General features: G+C 42.3%; 3 protein-coding genes across 3 annotated transcripts; 1 reads left to right on the plus strand and 2 right to left on the minus strand.

The window, feature by feature from the left end:
* Positions 1 to 10,313: 10,313 nt before the first annotated feature.
* Positions 10,314 to 18,138, plus strand: LOC144889032 (uncharacterized). Its single transcript, XM_078768853.1, has 3 exons — positions 10,314 to 10,541; positions 11,778 to 11,878; positions 17,376 to 18,138. The coding sequence occupies exons 1-3, from the start codon at positions 10,446 to 10,448 to the stop codon at positions 17,524 to 17,526; spliced, it is 348 nt and encodes a 115-aa protein (XP_078624979.1). The 5' UTR covers positions 10,314 to 10,445; the 3' UTR covers positions 17,527 to 18,138.
* On the minus strand, positions 14,353 to 15,302 carry LOC137431072 (heat shock protein 30). The gene has a single exon (XM_068121961.2). It carries the CDS (start codon positions 15,180 to 15,182, stop codon positions 14,484 to 14,486), a length of 699 nt encoding a protein of 232 aa, XP_067978062.1. The 5' UTR covers positions 15,183 to 15,302; the 3' UTR covers positions 14,353 to 14,483.
* Positions 17,983 to 18,966, minus strand: LOC137431073 (heat shock protein 30). The gene has a single exon (XM_068121962.2). The coding sequence runs from the start codon at positions 18,762 to 18,764 to the stop codon at positions 18,171 to 18,173; it is 594 nt and encodes a 197-aa protein (XP_067978063.2). The 5' UTR covers positions 18,765 to 18,966; the 3' UTR covers positions 17,983 to 18,170.
* Between the last annotated feature and the right edge of the window lie 1,306 nt (positions 18,967 to 20,272).

The following is a 20,272-nucleotide window of genomic DNA, read 5'->3' on the forward strand; positions in this document are numbered from 1 at the left end:
TGTCCAAATACGTCGATAGCTTTTTGAGATATCCTGCTACATATATCGTTTTTGGCCCTATCTCCCAATGGTGAAGAATCACTTAAAAATTATACAAGCTGGATCCGAATCCGGATAGTCACCAAAATCTAATAATTTTGTCCTTGTCACATACACTACCCTCTGCCAGATTTCGTCCGAATCCATCCACAACTTTGAGATATCTTGTTCACAAACAGCCAGGGGTGAAAACAACCTCCATCCACCTTCGGTGGCGAAGGTAATAAATAAATAAGGATTCAATGAAAATAGACAATACCTTGTTGGATGATTTTTGGCTGTCCATTTGAAATAAATTACATTATGTTGTTTAACTACTGTCCAAAACTGATGATCTAGCCTTAATTGCCATAGCGATACTGTTCGCCCAAGTAACACTGTCCACCAGAATTTTCTTGGTCATCTTCCATCTGTTTTAGTCAGCCATCATCTTTGACAAGCATTCTTGCTGTGAACCATCCTTCCACTTCGCTGCTAAGCTGTGTTGGGTGCTTTGGTTACACCTCCATTTAAAGTGAGTGAAATGAAGCATTTTGAATTATTCCCACTCAGATTTCAACATCAACGTAATGCATATTGTTAAGTTATTTAAACTTTTTTTTTTTATATACAACAAGACTAGCAGATAACATGGTGACACTGGGCTGTTCTCAAGGAAGTAATTCTCAAAAGAGTGTAATATTTAAGGAGTTTTCTCAGAAACAGCATAATCACAGGGATCCAATTGAAATTCCATTTATTTATTGTAAAATTTACATTTAATATAAAATGTGACCAAGTACTGAACACTTTTCTCCTTTCAAGTCAAGGGAAGTGAAACTGAGAAAAAAGGGAAAAAGGGAAACTTTCCAGAAAGTGGATCGGCCGCCGCGGTCCAATCGAGTGGCCGGCACGCTCCCCAGACCTTACACCTCCAGATTTTTTTTCTTTGAGGGCTCATGAAATATTGTTTATCGTGAAAAGCCTTGTACCATTCAGGAATTGAAGGCTCAAATCACTGCAAAGTTTGAGGAAATTGATATTGAGCTCTGCAAGCGTGTGTGCCACTCTGTGCCTGCTCGGCTGCAATTGTGCATCGATCACGAGGGAGGGCACTTTGAAAATTGCAAGTAAAACAGCTTGGAATATATATTAATTTAAAAAAGGGAAGTGTGTGTCCTCCATAATTCCAAAACCATGAAACCTAGCAGTGCTAAAATATGCATACATACTTGGGGAAATCCAAAGAGTGCATGAATGAAAACTGGGTATTTTGGTAAAGTTAAACACCTTTTGAAGATAATTTTAAGGGTGCTCATCATTGAAAAAAAGCCTTACCAAGATGCCATTCTGGTCAGCCCGCTGTCACCTCGTAGAAAGTCAGTCAAATTGGACAATACTATTTTTGAGAAACTTCTCAAAGTAGAGTTTAAAATAATTTCACTGTTTAATGAACAGCAATTGAAACCAAAAAAGATACTTTTGAAGCTCGAGTGTTATCAATAAGTACATTTTTATTTTCTTTTACAGGTTTATAAAGTAAAGCAACATTTATATTATGGTTCAAAAAAATTATCAAGATTTTAAAATGAGTCTTGCATTAAAATAAAAAGTATACATTGCAAAGAAAATGCATAATCACACTCGTGCGATATATTTTTAATAATTAAATGTCGAATTTGAGAAAATTTTTTAAAATGTTTCCCATTATTCCAGACCACAGGCTATGTGAGACTTTGCAGTAAATAAAATTTCGGATAATACAATGCTTTTTGACAACTTGAAATCAAGATTACAAGTCAAAAAGAGGATTTAAATTTATACTCTAAAGACTTCTTTAACAACTTAAAAAACATGGTCAGTGCTATAATTGACAATACGAACGTTTTTGGGGTTTTTTAAAATAAGCATTCTCTAAAATATGATCAAGTGTTGATCCAATGATAGCCAAATGGTCTGACATTTGTTTTAGCAAAGTCTACATTTTTTTTTAAAGACCTTTGAGGTTAATTGCTTTTAAAATGAAATTTGATGGAATTAAATATATGTTACATCAGCATATGCATTTAACTACAATGCAAAATATTAAAATAAAATGAATCTTTCAATGTCATTCAACTAATATTCCAATTACAGAAATTAAGGAAGCATCTAATTTTGAACACCTCAGAAAAGCATAATTACAAGTAAAGTACTAAAAGTAGGTATATACAAATGCATTGCATTAGAGATTTAAAATATTTGTGAACAATTTGCTTTCTATATCCACCAAGACGTTTTGTATGATTAGCAAGCCAAACAAAAAAATGAGTTGGTGACACTGGATATTGAAGTATGGCATTGCAAAGTTATTCACATTAAGTTTTACAACCTACTGCAAGAGGGGAAAAAAAAAATAAAAAAAAGAATACCTCCCATGTCAATAATATGTCGTTACACAGATTAAATATGGAAATCCCTTCACAAAGCAATACTTAATTAGATATTCCTTATGTTCATAGTTAAAAAAAAAAAAAAAAAAAAAAAGGATCAAAACATTGTGTACAATACTTTTATTGAAATAAAGGTCCACTCAGGGAGATAAAGATTAAGAATCAGTTCATGTAAAATACAAAGACATTACTTGATAATGACTCGATCAACATGAGATTTGAGCGTACAAGGGAAACAGTGCGTTAAGGCAATGTCTCAGATGGAGAAACAAACTTGATACTTTAAACAAAAGTGCAGTTTATCAGTTGATATATTGCTAGAATTGAACCTTGAAACATTAAATCACTGCAACAAACCATCATAAAAATCTTTAAATCATTCATGCGACAGGTGACCATAAACAAAGTTCCAATGAGGCAAATTATCTCACATTAAATACTTGTGCTGTGTTTTATAAAGTTAAACTGCACCTTTAATTCTGCTCGATTTTAAAGGTTTGCAATGCAAATGCTTTTGCCACATCCTATCCACCCCCAAAAATTAAAAACGAAGCAAAGGAAGATTTAATACATAGTTAGATATTTCTAAAAACTTTACTTAATATGCAACTTTAGAATTTAAATTAATCCATACCACTATCCTATGCCTCATACAAAATAAATTGTGTTAAAGGGTAAAATTAAGTCCAGCAAATGTACAAATACCAGCAAACCAAAAGGGAAGAGTAAAATGAATATTTTTGGGTGGAAAAGGAATCTGTCAGCAATTCAGAAATCAATACTAAATTCTTATGACAAGCTTGATATAAAACAGCAAATTGCAACATATGAAGAACTAGAACGGCACTCAGTAGAGAGCATACCTCCGCCTGGTTGGCCATAATCACTCCATGGTGAAGAATCACTTAATAAATTCTAATAGCTGGATCCAAATCCAGATCTTTACCAAAATCTAATCATTTCGTTCTTGTCACATTTCATCCGAATCCATCCACAACTTTGAGATATTTTGTTCACAAACACAGGTGAAAACATAACCTCCATCCACATTTGGTGGCAGAGGTAATAAGCTTTATGTATTTGATTAAAGTAATGATAAAAGCTTTTTTCATTTTCAGGAAGAAATATTTTTATTTCGACAAACATTTTTACGAAAAATAAAATGTCACCATCATAGCCTCAGTATTTGTACAGTTTCCATTTCTTGAACATTGGAGGAAGGGCAAGAAGGGGTGAAAAAAAAATACAGGATTCTGCATTAAAATCCATTGCATTATTTCTTAAACCAAAGTCATAGCTCTGACCTTGCGATGAAATGAAGATCTAAATTGATTGCATTACACTGTATATGCTACAGAAAATGACATTTATAATGGAATCAAATAACAAAAATACATAATATTGAGCATTTTTGTTGAACTATTTAAAATAAAGGTATTTTAGATTTGTAATGAAACTATAAGTACAGATTGCTATTACTACTGCAATACATTATGCAAGCAAAAGCCATTCAAGTAATACAAAAATGTGTACAACTCTTGAACCACTCACGTATTATAATCTACAATGTAAAACAAAGTACTTTATGGAGGTACCCTGTTGCAAATAAACAGACAACTGCAACAATGTTGAATATATAAAACCTTTCAAAAATAGTAATTACCGTGATAAAAAAAAAAAAGGGTAAAAAACACAATTATAGTTATTAAGTAATTAGAAGATGATATTTATTGATAAAAGAGAAACTTGTCTAGGTTGTAAAGCAAAATAATGCAAATATTAAAAACGACAATAAGGGAATATGTGAGAGTGAATAGAAAGAGTAATTAATTGCAACCAAGTTAATTAAAAAAAAAAAAAAAAATTTAAGAACATTTACTGGAAAAAAACTGAAACCCTCCTTTTTGATAAAGAGCAGCTAAGTTATTAGGATACGATACAACATGGGCGTGATGGGAAGAACAGCTTCTTCCCGTTTCTAACATTTCCTTGCATTTCCTAGCAACTCCTGAAAAACAAAGGATTATAAAATATTAGTGAAAAACAAACAATTGTAAAATTCATAGATATTTCAAGTTTTTATTATTATTTTGTATGCAGTACACAGCTGTGGGTTAACACATTTGGCTGAGGGCGAGGCTGTGCCCCTGATGCAATGCCCTCGAAGTCAGGGTAGGAATTTGGCCACAGCGCTAGTGATACCTCATCTGCTATTCACAAAGGACACCATGGGATCTTTAACATCCACCAACCAATTCCGGCAGACGAGACACCCAGTTTAACGTCCATCCGAGGGATGGCACAAACATTCATGAATCATCCTGCCTTTGAAATACCCGGATGACAGTTTATAGCTGGGTCGTGATTCTAACCCAGGCTGGACAGCTTAGTGGTGAGTGTGCACACCTCTATGCCATCCTGACAGCCCCTGAAGTGAAGTTTTATGGTGTGAAAGGACAATGAGAGCGATTTGAGAGTTAAACAGATGGAGAAGAAAGGGAGAAGAGGCAGACGCGGGGGCTGCCAAGACATACAATCCTGCTAATTGCTCATTAGGGTTACAAACACTTATGTTAACACTCAGAGGTAAATGATGAATGTATAATTAACCATCAAGTCATTTTCACAACACTTACATTTTGCAATTACCTCTTGATTTACATTTTGCTGCCAAGTCTTTAATTGCCAGCTGAGAAATTAAGTTTTCATCCACTTAGTACAATTTATTTTAACCTAGCTGTTTATCACATCCTTGTTACTTATCCATAAAATAAATTGAAAAGACCTCCTTCGTGCTTTTGTAACAAGCCACTTAAATCGTCTTATAAAAGTGGACAGTACCTCAAAACTTTGTAGTTAAGTGCTATTGACAACCCTCAACTTCAGAGAATGATATTTATAAATAAATAATAAAATAAAAAAAACCTTTGAATACTATGCAATAAAGCACAACTCATTTATAGGGCAAGGCTGATGAATCTCACACAACTCATTTATAGGGTAAGGCTGATGAATCTCACACAACTCATTTATAGGGTAAGGCTGATGAATCTCACACAACTCATTTATAGGGCAAGGCTGATGAATCTCACACAACCCATTTATAGGGTAAGGCTGATGAATCTCACACAACTCATTTATAGGGCAAGGCTGATGAATCTCACACAACCCATTTATAGGGTAAGGCTGATGAATCTCACACAACTCATTTATAGGGCAAGGCTGATGAATCTCACACAACCCATTTATAGGGCAAGGCTGATGAATCTCACACAACTCATTTATAGGGTAAGGCTGATGAATCTCACACAACTCATTTATAGGGTAAGGCTGATGAATCTCACACAACTCATTTATAGGGCAAGGCTGATGAATCTCACACAACTCATTTATAGGGTAAGGCTGATGAATCTCACACAACTCATTTATAGGGTAAGGCTGATGAATCTCACACAACTCATTTATAGGACAAGGTTCTTGTTTCACTTTGTATTCCCCAGACTAAAAAGTTATTAAAAGAAAAACAACTCTTGAAAAACAAAACATTCCAATCTTGTTTTGAAAATTTTAAAACTATTAGTACTTCACCGCGTGTTAGCTACCTAAAAATGATAGCTTTTTCTTAAGCACCTTAAACCTATTTTTTTTTTTTTTTTTTAGATATTCCCACAGGATTTTGTTTAATTGTCACAATAAAAGTTACTGAAACATTACCAAGATAAATACCTTAACCAATCAAGGGGTGTACAGACATACGTTTATAACAGTGCATAAAGTATTGACTTATCAAATCTCCCAATCACCTATATATTTGGATTAAATGAATTCTGACACACCTTCTCCAAGATAATTTACAATTTATAGGATATTGTGATTAACTTTATAAAAATCTTACAACTTGGTGTTTCAGGTTTCCTTGGATAAATGGTCCTAATTGTTTATAGAGTTAAAGAACTTGTTAAAAATAAATAAAAATAAATAATTCATGGAAAATAACCTCTTTTTGGATCTAAAGTGGTATTGAGCTCCACAAAAAGTCTTATAACCCTGTAAATGATTTAAGAAAAATCCATAAAGGATCTTGTGAATTTGGACAAAATAATAAAGAATAAAAAAGTTAAATTTTTACATGGACATCATGGAGACAATGGAGACCGGGCACATTATAAACAAACAAAAAAATAATATCCAGACCACAACATCGAGGTGAGTATGCAGACCAGAACACCAAAGTAGATTCTCATGCAAGTCACATGCCATCCAAATTTTTGTTTACTTTACCATGCTTTACGCGTTTCATCACAATGATTGCAAATCAGATGTATTTCCCCTTATTATTTTCCTTCGTTGCAACAAGTGCAAAACAAAAATGCTCGTTCTCATTTACATCAACACAACATAACAAAGGACCAAACTTTGATGAGCAAATAAATTATGGGGAAAAATAAAATCAATAGGGCCTAAATAGGAGATTGTACTTCAAATCTTAATTTGTCAAATGAAAAATTAAGATGTAGACCATAATAATTAACCTTTGTTTCCATAACTCCAATATTTGTCTGCAGAAAAAAAAGCAAAGGCCTGTGTGTCAAAAATAAGTGCACTTGGAAATTAAGTGGTAAATATATATATATATCCCCCCCCCCCCCCCCCCACAGATCTACAAATAAAGCTGTAAATGCCAAATCTAAATATTTCCATTATATTAATGCTGCTACAGATTAAGCAATGTTGGTATTTTCACCTGCCTCATCTGTCAAGAATGCATCTCACGACCTCCTGAGCATGCTCGGTGAGCTCAACTTGTTCAGTGGGCTGAAATTGGAGCACTACACCCCATGCTTCAAAATCTGTCTCCCATCATGGAGAAACAGGTTACCACCTGCAGGTGCACCTTTCTTGGCAGCTTCATCGCCTCACCAGATGAAATCAGAAAAATCATTGCAGATGCAGCACCTGTGGGAACGGCAGCCAAATTGCTCGTTTTGATCATTGCGATAATCAGCCAGCATCTGAGCAAATCACCAAAGTATAACCAATCAAGGTCACATATGATGTCACATGGTCACAAACACTCACATACTTCTCAAAAGTTTCTACAAATTTCACAGCTTTTATAGACAACACCTGGCTGCTTTAAAAATATGAAATGCAGAGTTCCATGACATCATAATGTCAACATGTCAACATTCCAGGCCTTTTGCAAAAACAAACAAAAAACCAATAAAGAGCAGAGATTGCAGACCCTCGCCAGAATGTATTTTCAGTGTTTTTTTTTAAGGCTTTTGCGTTGAAACAAATATGGCAGCCGAACATGACCAATGACTTTTTTTTTCTAAACTAATTTATTCCAAGATTATACTCAAAAAATTTCATCCTGATCGGATGAAGTTTTGTACTTGTCGAATTATGACGTCATAATGGAGGCACCTATGACATTAACATATTTTATTCCCCATGGAGAGTTCTTTACAATGAGCCATGTCTCAATTTTATCTGTTCAGCACTTTGAGATATAGTGGTGCAAAGTTTTGCTGTTTTTCCAAGATGGCGGCCGAACCATGTGACCGATGACGTCATAATCATAAAACATTACACAGGTCTAGTTGCACCTATGGTGAAAATTTCATGTCGATCGGACCAACAGTTGCAGAGAAAAATCATATTTATTCTGTGCGGACAAAGACAAAACAAGCAGTCATGCGGAGCACGATACTTGCAAAATAGCCCCCCCCCCCCCAAGAAAATTCCATTGATACAGCAAATTGTCCATTTCATCAAGATTAAAATTGACAATCTTGATCAAAGCTCAGGTGAATAGGAAGAAAATTGACAATTCTTCAAATGAAAAATGATTTTGGAAGGTTGACCTTGAGTTGACCTTTGGACCTCAAAAATAGTACGTTTCCCAATTTAGTGAATCGATATACAAATGCTATTCAATTTTCAAGTCAATCGGATTTAAAATGACGATTTTAGAAATTTGACCTCCAGATGACCTTTGACCTCAAAATCAATAGGCTTCTCAATTGGGGCTTATACAACTTGAAGTTTCGTGACGATCGGTTTAGAATTGTGACCTGTAGGCCGGTGACAGACACAGAAGCACAAACGGAACCGACCAATATACTTGAAAAATCTTCGATTTTGCAAGTAACAAACTCAAATGCAATACCCTCTCTGGCGAGGGTAAAAATGGTAAACTATTAAATTAAATTGTCATCTTCATTTAAAGTATTCAATATGAAAGTAGCATTTTCTACTCTAAAGAAAAGTTTGTTCATCAATGCTTCAATCACACCAAATAACGATACAAGGAACATGGTAAAAGTCACCATAGCCAGGTATAAAAAGATTCATTACAAACCATTTCATCGGTAAATGCAACAAACAAACAATGCTGCATCAAATGCAATAATAAAATGATTCAAACCATCAGGATTATGAGAATAATTGCTGAAGCAAGTTTCAAGGTAAATCTTTCTACATCTAAAGCTAAAGGCATCATTTATATAGCCACACCCAACCAAATGCGTTTAACTGTTCATCGCAGGTTTGTAAAGCACCATCAGCATACCCAGTGTTTTGCAACACGTCATATTCAGAGTACCAACGCACTGAAACGACTCACCAGTAAACAGCAGCACATGGAAAATTCCAGACGCTCGACAAACTCTCACCCTCCCCTTTGAGGGTTTAGCCCCACCCACCAACCTGAACCACGCCCACAATGCAAATTCGCTACTTCACCAGTAAACAGCAACACATGGAAAATTCCAGACGCTCGACAAACTCTCACCCTCCCCTTTGAGGGTTTAGCCCCACCCACCAACCTGAACCACGCCCACAATGCAAATTCCCTACTTCACCAGTAAACAGCAACACATGGAAAATTCCAGACGCTCGACAAACTCTCACCCTCCCCTTTGAGGGTTTAGCCCCACCCACCAACCTGAACCACGCCCACAATGCAAATTCGCTACTTCACCAGTAAACAGCAGCACACGGAAAATTCCAGACACCCAACAAACCCTCACCCTCCCCTTTGAGGGTTTAGCCCCACCCACCAACCTGAACCACACCCACAATGCAAATTATCGACTTCTCCAGTAAACAGCAGCACATGGAAAATTCCAGACACCCGACAAACTCTCACCCTCCCCTTTGAGGGTTTAGCCCCACCCATCAACCTGAACCACGCCCACAATGAAACATTTTCTTTTCCAGTAAACGGCAACACAATGAAAGCGCATCAGTCACTTCGAAATCTCACCTATTACCTTCACCAGAGGAGGGTATTTAATCGGGGTCTGCTAGTTTGTTTTTTCACACAACACAAATTTTACATGTTTTTTTTTGACCGAGTACCTCCATAACTATGTAAACTCGAGTACGTCTATAAAATAGGTACACACAAACAGGACACAAAACAAGTCCTGGCGAGGGGCGATGGTTTCAAAATGAAAATACCGACACAAGCGCTAAAAACGACAACTCCGTGACGTCACCTGCATATTTTTGTCGAATTTCCTGATGGAAGCTCACCTGATTCATTTGGACTCGAGGTCTGCATTCGCCTTGTAGCTACCTCGGGTCTTCGTCAAGGCTGCGCTCAAAGCACACGCGGCTGTTCTCCGAGGGCACGACCGTGCGCGGCACCATCTCCAGACCTCTCCCACCACAGTTGCTTCGTAGTGACTCAACAATGAATTGAGCGAGTGGTATTTATACCACCACGGATGACCCCTCCCTGCCTTATACGCACTGCGAACTTGATGGAAAATTCCACAATGCGTCACCCACCAGGTCCCTCCCACTCATCGCCTCCCACCAGGTCCCTCCCACTCATCGCCCCCCACCAGCTTGTTTCTCATGCACTGTCCCTCCCACACTGTCCCTCACTGAGAAAAGGAGGCCAAGTGATGCTCCCATTTGAAACTCTGGCTTTATGATGTGAGGAAACAAGGTTCAAATACCGGTTACCATGTGTTTTAAATGTCCCAACAATACACAAGGAACTTTGACGCAAGAGGAGACCATTTGACCCACCGAGTCTGTTTGACATCAACATCGCATTGCTTCAATCGATCGGTTTGTCGATTTCAATCTGGGAAGGGAGGATGAGAACAGAGGGACATGTATATGGTTCAACAACATTATGCAAGCTAGAGTTAAATATCACATGAATTTAATGTCGAGCTGTGTTCCCCATAGATGTTGCTTGGTTGAATCAACCCCTCTCCCAACCCCAAATCCTCAACCCCCACCCCTAACACAAAACCTCCCCCTTCCCATGCCTCAAACGCAAGGCCTCAACCCCTCTCCCTCCACACCTCCTACAGCCTCAACCCCCACTCTCCCAACTCTCTGTCCTCTACTCCTCTACTCCCCTACTCCTCTACTCCTCCCACAGCCTCAACCCCCCACCCCTCACCCAGCACCTCCCCCATGCCCCAAACTCGTTCTCAACTCCTCTCCCTCCACCTCCTTCTCCCCCACAGGCTCGACTCCTCCTCTGCCAACTCTGTCTTCTTGTTGTCCTCCACCCCACCCACAACCTCAACCCCCACCCCTCACCCAGTACCTCCCCCATGCCCCAAACGCAAGTTCTCAACTCCTCTCCCTCCACCCCACCCACAGCCTCAACCCCCACTCTCCCAACTCTCTGTCCTCCACCCCTCCCACAGCCTCAACCCCCACCCCTCACCCAGTACCTCCCCCATGCCCCAAACGCAAGTCCTCAACACCTCTCCCTCCACCCCTCCCACATCCTCAACCCCCACCTCTCACCCAGCACCTCCCCCATGCCCTAAACGCAAGTCCTCAACCACTCTCCCTCCACCCCTCCCACATCCTCAACCCCCACCTCTCACCCAGTACCTCCCCCATGCCCCAAACGCAAGTCCTCAACCCCTCTCCCACCACCCCTCCCACATCCTCAACCCCCACCCCTCACCCAGCACCGCCCCCATGCCCTAAACGCAAGTCCTCAACTCCTCTCCCTCCACCCCACGCACAGCCTCAACCCCCACTCCTCACCCAGCAGCTCCCCCATGCCCCATATGCAAGTCTTCAACCCCTCCACCTCCACCCCTCCCGCAGTCTCAACTCCTCCTCTCCCAAGACTCTACTTCTCTCTGCCCACCATCCTCCTCCCCCACACCACTCCAACCCTGTCAATGTCAACCCTCCCCCTTTTCCCCCACTTCTTCAAAGCAAGACAACATTCTTAAATCATTACATATTATTTCTTCATGACCTCATTAAAATGGTGGAATAATTAACTCTCTTTCCCCTCCCCTATCCACCTAAATATTATTCCTTCAGGAACTTCACCAACTCCTTCCTTCTCACAACCAACTTTTCCTTTCACCCATCTGGCCTCTCCAAGCCCCCATTCACAATCTCGTGAGACATGTGCTGCACCTGTGAGTATCCCAATTGTGTTCATAAATGATTCTACACTTTCTACACTTTCTGATGCATAAATACAACGTTGAGATTAAATAATCGTTCCACGAATGACGAACAGACATGACAAACGTGCACATATACTGTATATTATACCGTATATAATAAACTATATAAATATACGAGTCAGGCACCCATGGGAAAACCACGGCCATATATGTGTGACATTTGGACATCTTGAGTTAGATGCTGCATGAAGAGTTTCCAAAATGGTTACCGGCAACTTGTCAGATCCACATGTGATGTAATCAACTTTTTTTTTTTGTTGTATACAAGGTCGAGGCTCGTGAAAGAGCTAACATTAATCACACAAAAAGTCAAACCGACACATAAAACACAAAATAAGGGGAGCGGTAGACAAGATGGGGAGAGAGGGGGAAGGACACAAACACAACATTTGAGAGCAGGGACATCGGGAGATCTGTGGGAGGGAGAGGGCTTGGGTGGGGGGGGGGGGGTGGGAGAGGTATAAAACACAAGGACACCAAGGACTTCCAGGAAAGAAGTTTGAATTTCAAAAAAGTATATCTGGGGTGAATTAGCGGGGGTAGAAAAGATCAAGGTTTTGGATGGGGGAAGACAAGAGATGGCGGTGAACAGCTGTTTTAAAGACCTGGAGGGAGGAGTGGGATTGAAGAGAGTGAGGGAGTTTGTTCCAGAGGCGGGGAAAAGGGGAATGAAAGAGTGAAGGTGAGCAGAAAGTCTTGATTTTGGCAGTTTAACCATCAGAGGGTGGCTGGCAGATCTTGTGCGACCTGTAGGAATATTTGGGGGACAGAGCCCAGAGAGAGCTGGGGGAGCAAGGCCGGAGAGGAGTCGGTAGAAGACAGAAAGACCACCAACCTGCCTGCGGTGAGTGAGTGAAACGCCCTCGGAGTTAGCTTCATCGCGGGAGGTTTCAATGATTCTGAACGCTTTGGTTTCAACAGCGTGAAGACGAGCTAGGTGTGAGGCAGGAGCACCAGCCCATAGGGGGGAACAGTATTCCATTGAGCTGCGAATGAAAGCCTTGTATGTGGTGAGGAGCTCAGGTGTGCCAAGGAAGGACTTCGCACGACGGAGGATGCCCAGTCGGCGATTGGCTTTGGAGGCCAGATTTGAAATGTGGTTTTCCCAAGAAAGATCATGGCAGATAGTGAGACCCAAAAATTAATTTATTTACTTCACATTATATCTGAATAAGGGAAATACAGTGTGGAAATCCACATAATGTAAAATGTGACTTCAAGACCTCAAATTCCCACCCATCCTCCCCCCTTCATCTCCCTCCTCATCGGGCACACTGTACAGGGGAGAGGAGAGAGGGTATGGGTGAGAGGAGGGGTGACACTTCTACCTTGACTTGATCAACTTAGATAGACTTTACTTGAGAGGGTGGGAGGAGAACCTGCCTTGACTGGCCTACTTCTGTTGTTCATTCTTAGGTTATTTCTCCGAAATAAGCTCATCAAGTGAGTCCCAGTGTCCAGCCGTCTTTCCGTTAACATTTAGATGTTTAGATAAAGCAATGAGGGAGTCAGACAGCGCGAGCCTTCGAAAGAGGCTTCTGAGGCTATGCGGAGTGAACAAAACAGTAGCGATTTGATTTTGAAGCCCATATCTGAAAGGTTGAAGCTCCTCCATGAAAGGTTGAAGCCCCTCCATGAAAGGTTGAAGCTCCTCCATGAAAGGTTGAAGCCCCTCCATGAAAGGTTGAAGCCCATCCATGAAATGTTGAAGCCCCTCCCTGAAATGTTGAAGCCCCTCCATGAAAGGTTGAAGCCCCTCCATGAAAGGTTGAAGCCCCTCCATGAAAGGTTGAAGCCCCTCCATGAAAGGTTGAAGCCCCTCCATGAAAGGTTGAAGCCCCTCCATGAAAGGTTGAAGCCCCTCCATGAAAGGTTGAAGCCCCTCCATGAAAGGTTGAAGCTCCTCCATGAAAGGTTGAAGCCCCTCTCTGAAAGGTTGAAGCCCCTCTCTGAAAGGTTGAAGCCCCTCTCTGAAAGGTTGAAGCCCCTCTCTGAAAGGTTGAAGGCCATCCACGAAAGGTTGAAGCTCCTCCATGAAAGGTTGAAGCCCCTCTCTGAAAGGTTGAAGCCCCTATCTGAAAGGTTGAAGCCCCTCTCTGAAAGGTTGAAGGGCATCCACGAAAGGTTGAAGCCCCTCTCTGAAAGGTTAAGCACCTACCTGAACAGTAAAGCACCAACCTGAACAGACGGACAGACATAATAGAGGAGAGTATTATAGTGTAGATATAACTACCTGCACTACAGACTTGAATCACAAACAAACTTTGTCGCTCTCAACTCCCTACGAAGTAAAGCAATCAATTCAAAGTGTGATATATATATGCATGTGATTTATTTACATTAATCGCACAGCGGCATTTATATGCAAGCTCCTCCAAGAACCTCCAACGACGAAAATAAATAAATAAAATGGAACATCATGCTTAAGAAATCATTTATTGAACACAAGCACATCGTTTGTAACAGTGAAATGAATGGGAACAAGGCTCAAATTTCAGGGCAACAACAAAATAAGCATCTGCCAAATAAATGCAATGTCTGGTTCCACTCGATTTCAGGTTAAGGTGCATAAAACTCCTCTGGGAGAAGCCTCGTTAACTCGGAATGCGACCATGGATTCCTCACACTTCTTGGTTTCCCCGGGGGCACCCTCCACCGATTTTGATGTCCCCCGCACACGCTCAATGGGCACGACCGGCTCTGGGGCAGCAGGTCGAACACTGCGTGGAGCCTCGATCCTCATCTTCCCTTCCGGGGTCAAGCGGCAGCTCACCGCAGCGGGGTCCGCGTCTCTCGGGAGTTTTATCTCCTCGCGAAACTCAAGGCACCTGTAGCTGGAGCCACCTTGCGAGTCTTCGTCGTGCACTTCGTGGCGGCCCATCACCTGCAGCCGGTGTCCGACCACTTTGACCTTCAGATGTTCGGCCTGGAATTGCCTGATGTCCAAAGAAACCACGTAGCAGGACGGATCGGCCTGGTTTTCCCAAAGACAAGAGGTCCTGGCCGTTTCCACTTCGCGTTCGTGTCCTGGACAATGCAGCAGGTTCTGGGCATCACTTCCTCGGATCCGGTTCTGGGCCTGCTCGTACAGTCGCTCCATGTTGCGCTCTGATCGTCGCAACTCATCGTGGAGCTCATCCAGAGCACCACAATATCCTCGCTGCTCAGTGGGGATCGCTCGACTGTACCTCATGGGCACGGGAATGCCGAGAGGAGGCAGTGACGTCACAGAACGAGAGATTTCTTGTGCCATTCAGCTTCAAAAAGGTCTCTGTCTCTGTTCTCATCGCTCATCGAACCAGATAAACAAACTGTTGTTGTTTGCGAGGGACTGAGGGAGCTCTATTTATAGCATCCCCCGGTGCCCCAACAGAACTCCCAGTAAATGCAAGTAGTTTCTGGACAAATCCACAAATGACGTCACGCAACACATGTCTGTCTCGATACCCTCCGGAATGTTTACTCCATACATGACTGTAGTAAACACAGGGATTACAACAATGCGTAATTCAATAACTTCACTAAAAATCTGATTGGGGATTAATTATATGTTGTGTTAAAGTGATCGAAGTATGAATGATGCATTTTACAGCTTCACTTACTTCAGCACGTACTTGTTGAGATTGCAAAGACCATAAGGACAAATCGTACTCACCACTTAGCAGGTGCATTGAAGAACAGTTGCAACTAGAACGGCACTTGGTAGAACACGTACCTTCACCAGGCTGAACAGTTTACGTGACAACTATCGGGGACGCCTCTTCGTGGTGGTTGTACTTGTACCCCCCAAATCAAGTCGGGGATCCAAATATTCCCCATTCTTCCCTACTGCCCAGATTCGTCAGGGCCGCGTGGTCACTGTCAGAGTGCCGATCGGTCCCCATGGACCGGCCCTTTCCCTCATTTCTCTCTCTGTCTCTTTCTTTCTCTTGCTCTCTCACTCTCTCTTTCTCTCACTCTCTCTGTCTCTTGCTCTTTCTTTCTCTCGCTCTCTGTCTCTCGCTCTCTCTGTCTCTTGCTCTCTCGCTCTTTCTTTCTCTCGCTCTATCTGTCTCTTTCTTTCTCTAGCTCTCTCGCTCTCTCTGTCTCTTTCTTTCTCTAGCTCTCTCACTCTCGCTGTCTCTTGCTCTTTCTTTCTCTCGCGCTCTCACTCTCTCTGTCTCTTTCTTTCTCTCGCTCTCTCACTCTCTCTGTCTCTTGCTCTCTCGCTCTTTCTTTCTCTCGCTCTCTCTGTCTCTTTCTTTCTCTAGCTCTCTCACTCTCTCTGTCTCTTGCTCTTTCTTTCTCTCGCGCTCTCACTCTCTCTGTCTCTTGCTCTTTCTTTCTCTCGCTCTCTCACTCTCTCTGTCTCATGCTCTCTCTCGCTCTCTGTTTCTTGCTCTCTCTCTCTCGCTCCCTTTCTCTCACTCTCCCTGTCTCTTGCTCTCTCACTCTCCCTGTCTCTTGCTCTCTCACTCTCCCTGTCTCTTGCTCTCTCACTCTCTCTGTCTCTTGCTCTCTCACTCTCCCTGTCTCTTGCTCACTCTCTCTCTGTCTCTTGCTCTTTCTCTCGCTTTCTCTATCTCTTGCTTTCTCTCGCTCTTTCTTTCTCTTTCTTTCTCGAGCTCTCTCTTTCTCTCTCGCTCTTTATTTCTCTCTCTCGTTCTTTCTTTCTCTCGCTCGCTCTTTCTTTCACTCGCTCTTGCCCTCTCTCTCTCGCTTGCTCTTTCACTCGCCCTTGCTCTTTCTTTCACTCGCTCTCTCTTTCTCTCGCCATTTTTCTTTCGCGCGCTCTCTCTCTCTCTCTCTCTCTCTCTCTCTCTTTCTCTCGCCATTTTTCTTTCGCGCTCTCTCTCTCTCTCTCTCTTTCTAACTCTGTCATGGCCCTGACTTCATGAAGGCGGGGGTACGCGATCTTGGATGTGGGGGATCTATAGGTGGCTCCTGCGAGATCGATCGGCTGTCTCCGTACCACGGGCTTGTTCTGCAGAACTGTCCGGGGCTGAACAACAACAACACCAACAACAACTCACAGTTTGTATACCACTGATAGGCCGGATCTGGATCCAGTCCTGAACCAAAATCTAATCGACTTGTTTTTGTCGCCAAACCAACTCATCCACCGAGTTTTGTCATAAGTCATCCACAACCTTTTGAAATATCATGCTACATCTCGTTTTAGGCCCGATTACTCAATGGTGAAGTATCACTTAGTAATGTAAAAAAATCTCTGATCCGGATTCATATCTTCACTAAAATTGAATCAACTCTTCCTTGTCACACACACAACCTGTCCACCAAGTTTCGGCTGAATCCTGCACAACTTTTTGAAATATCGTGACATACAGTGTGTTCCAAGAAGGCCGAGACAACTTTGGTTGTTAATATATTCAGTACCACCAATGATACAACGATACTCTTTGCTTTAAATGATACAGAAAGTCATAAAGTTTTCTTTTTTTTTCAGGTCTGGTGGTTTCATCCAAAAGCAAATGGCGACTCCACAGGAGAAAGCTCAGTGTGTTCAATGGTTCATCGAGACGAGATCATATCCGACACACAAGTTCACAACACTCTTTTGTCCTTCACTTCTACCAGATGTGGATCTGCCTTCATGAGGATGTTCTGCCCCCATTAAACCTTCCCAACTCAACTTTCCTACTTGCAAACTACTTTGCTTCATCCACTCTCCTGTTTTCCTGCTCATTCATTTCGTTTATGTAATGTGACCAACTTGTAGCCCCATTGTAGACCACGAAGTTTGTAGCCCCATTGAGTAAGTACCCTAAATCATCTCACTCTTCAATGAGCCTCGATGTCATGTAGAAAAAAGAAAACAATTATTTTGGTTGGATATTTCATGATCCAGGACTCGATAAACCGACAAGAGATGTTAATGAAATCGAATATTTTAAATTTTCTACCTGAAGAAGTCCCAAAAGGAGACTTGGTCCAAGACCAATGCCCTCCTGCAGGTGAAACCACAAGTTAAACTCAAAAATAAACGCCTCACATGACCCTGAAATATTGACAGGGTAATGTACCAAAAATACATAAAAAGAGAAACAAGTATATTGATTTGAAAAGTATTTATTTAACAAGAAAAAAGACATTTCTCCCTCTCTTGTAATATTCAAAAATGTATTTCTATGATTGATAAATGATGCAATTGTCGAAAGTCAGTTAACGACACCTCCAGGGTGTACAACCACCCATAAAGCATTTGAATCAATACTGTATCCCAAACTGTTGTAGATCCTCCTTAAATCCCTGCCCCAGGGGCACCCTCCACTGGTTTTGATGCTTCTTGAGCGCGCTCAATGGGCACGATCCGTTCGAGGGATGCAGTTGAAACATCGCGTGGAGCCTCGATCCTCAACCTCCCATCGGACATGAAGCAGCAGGTCACTTTCTGAGGGTCCACGCCTTTCGGGAGCTTCACCTCTTCTTGGAATTCCTGGAAGCTGTAGCTTGAGCCTCCTCGTCCATCTTCATTGCGCACTTCGTGGCGACCCGACACCTGCAGCAGATCTCCGACCACCTTCACGCTCATCTTTTCTGGATCAAACCTCCTGGTGTCCAAGGAAATCATGTAGCGGGACGCGTCGCTCTGGTTCATTGACAGACAAGTCCCAGCCATTTCCACTTCACGTCCGTGTCCGGGCGACTGCAGCAGGTTCAAGGCAACTCCTCCCCGGATCCGGTTCTGGGCCTGCTGGAACAGCAGCTCCATGATGCGCTCTGATCGTCGTAATTCATCCTGAAGCTCATCCAGAGCACCACCAAAGCCGCGCTCAGAGGGGATCGCTCCGCTGTACCTGATGGGCAGGAACATGCTCAGAGGCGTCAAAGACATTGTTGAACTCGTGAAGCAAACGCTGTTCCGTCACCCACAAAACTTCCCTGCTCTGTGATCGTCGTTGCAATTCGACTGTGCTGGTGGAACGGACCGAGCCGCATTTATAGCCCCAGCTGGTGTCGTCCGGGCCAAAACTGGCAAATCTGAGAACCTTCTAGAGAAATCTGAGGGTGACAGCACAGCATATAAATGGGGTCATTGACGCATAGTTTACAATTGATGCTTACATTTATAGGTCCCCCTCCAACTCCCTGCCCCCATCCCTCCAACACAACACAACACTGTGATTCTGATTAAGTCATTGCTCATGAATACATACGCCTGGTTTACTTGCTCACTTATTGTTTGGTTAAATGGCGATGCTTATTACTTTTCGACCCACAACTACCATGGACGCATTTTTGTGGTGGTTGTACCCCCTAACGCAAGTCTTGAGCCAAGTCTTCCCTGCTGCCCGGAAGCGTCAGAGCAGCACGGTCATGATCAGAGTGCAGATCGGTCCACATGGACCAGCCTTTTTCTGTCTTTCTGTCTGTCTGTCTGTCTGTCTGTCTCTCTCTCTCTCTCTCTCTCTCTCTCTCTCTCTCTCTCTCTCTCTCTCTCTCTCTCTCTCTCTCTCTCTCTCTCTCTCTCTCGTGAAGGTACACCATACTGGATGTGGGGGATCTCTGGGTCGCTCCTGCAAGATTGACCAGCTGTCTCCATGCGGTGGGCTTGTTCGAGAGAACTGTTTGGGGGCTCAACAACAACAACTTTTCGACCTACCTCTCTTCTCTAAGAAAAGAGGTTTAACAACAAACAAAAGCATAACTCATCTGTTATTTTGTCAAATCAGCAAATATAACGTTCTGTTGCTCTGTGGATAATAATCAACATGCTCATTTTACTTTTGTAAAGGATAAAACAGTAAGGATAAAATGTCTATTGTGTAGCACTTTGTGACATTGGGCTGCATGACGTAATCTGTGGCTTTCTCGAGTCCAGAACATGCTCGCGTTTGCTCGTTGGAGGCTGAGGTGGCACCAAGTGAAGCTGTAAATACAGCTCCATCAAACAAAAAACAGTCTTTGTGGTTCGAAGAACAATGAGGACAGAGATAGAGAGCTTTTTGAAGCCAAATCGCACAATAAATCTAATGTTTGGAGAGGTCTCTGACTGGTAAGTATTTTCCTGCCCAGCAGGTACAGTCGAGCAAGCATACCCATTGAGTGCGGCTTTGGTGGCTCTCTGGATGAGTTACGAGGATGGGAGCGCATCATGGAGCTGCTGTACAAGCCCCAGCCGGTAGAGAGGAGTAAATACGTGCAGGTGAGCAGTGTTTTAGGATTTGGCCAGTTCCACCAGGAGGGGGTTGCTGGTGGACCGCATGCATCCTGCAGATACTGGGAGCGACAGAGCACGGAGAGGGTAGAGGATACAAGACCAGAAATTAGGCCAAAGACAGAGACCAGCGACCTGTCGGCGATGGCGAAGTTATTGGCCCATAGACCCAGCTTCATGGCGAG

The sequence above is a fragment of the Myxine glutinosa genome, unplaced genomic scaffold, assembly GCF_964187855.1.
Source record: "Myxine glutinosa unplaced genomic scaffold, kmMyxGlut1.1 SCAFFOLD_601, whole genome shotgun sequence".
NCBI lineage: Eukaryota > Metazoa > Chordata > Myxini > Myxiniformes > Myxinidae > Myxine > Myxine glutinosa.

What these genes read in the sequence shown, in the direction of transcription:
- LOC137431072 (XM_068121961.2), bottom strand. Translation starts at nt 15,182, where the DNA reads ATGGCACAAGAAATCTCTCGTTCTGTGACGTCACTGCCTCCTCTCGGC.
- LOC144889032 (XM_078768853.1), top strand. Translation starts at nt 10,446, where the DNA reads ATGTCCCAACAATACACAAGGAACTTTGACGCAAGAGGAGACCATTTG. An exon ending in CGCATTGCTTCAATCGATCG is followed by an intron (nt 10,542 to 11,777) that starts GTTTGTCGATTT and finishes TTATTCCTTCAG; the next exon opens with GAACTTCACCAACTCCTTCC. An exon ending in GTGAGACATGTGCTGCACCT is followed by an intron (nt 11,879 to 17,375) that starts GTGAGTATCCCA and finishes TTTTTTTTTCAG; the next exon opens with GTCTGGTGGTTTCATCCAAA.
- LOC137431073 (XM_068121962.2), bottom strand. Translation starts at nt 18,764, where the DNA reads ATGTCTTTGACGCCTCTGAGCATGTTCCTGCCCATCAGGTACAGCGGA.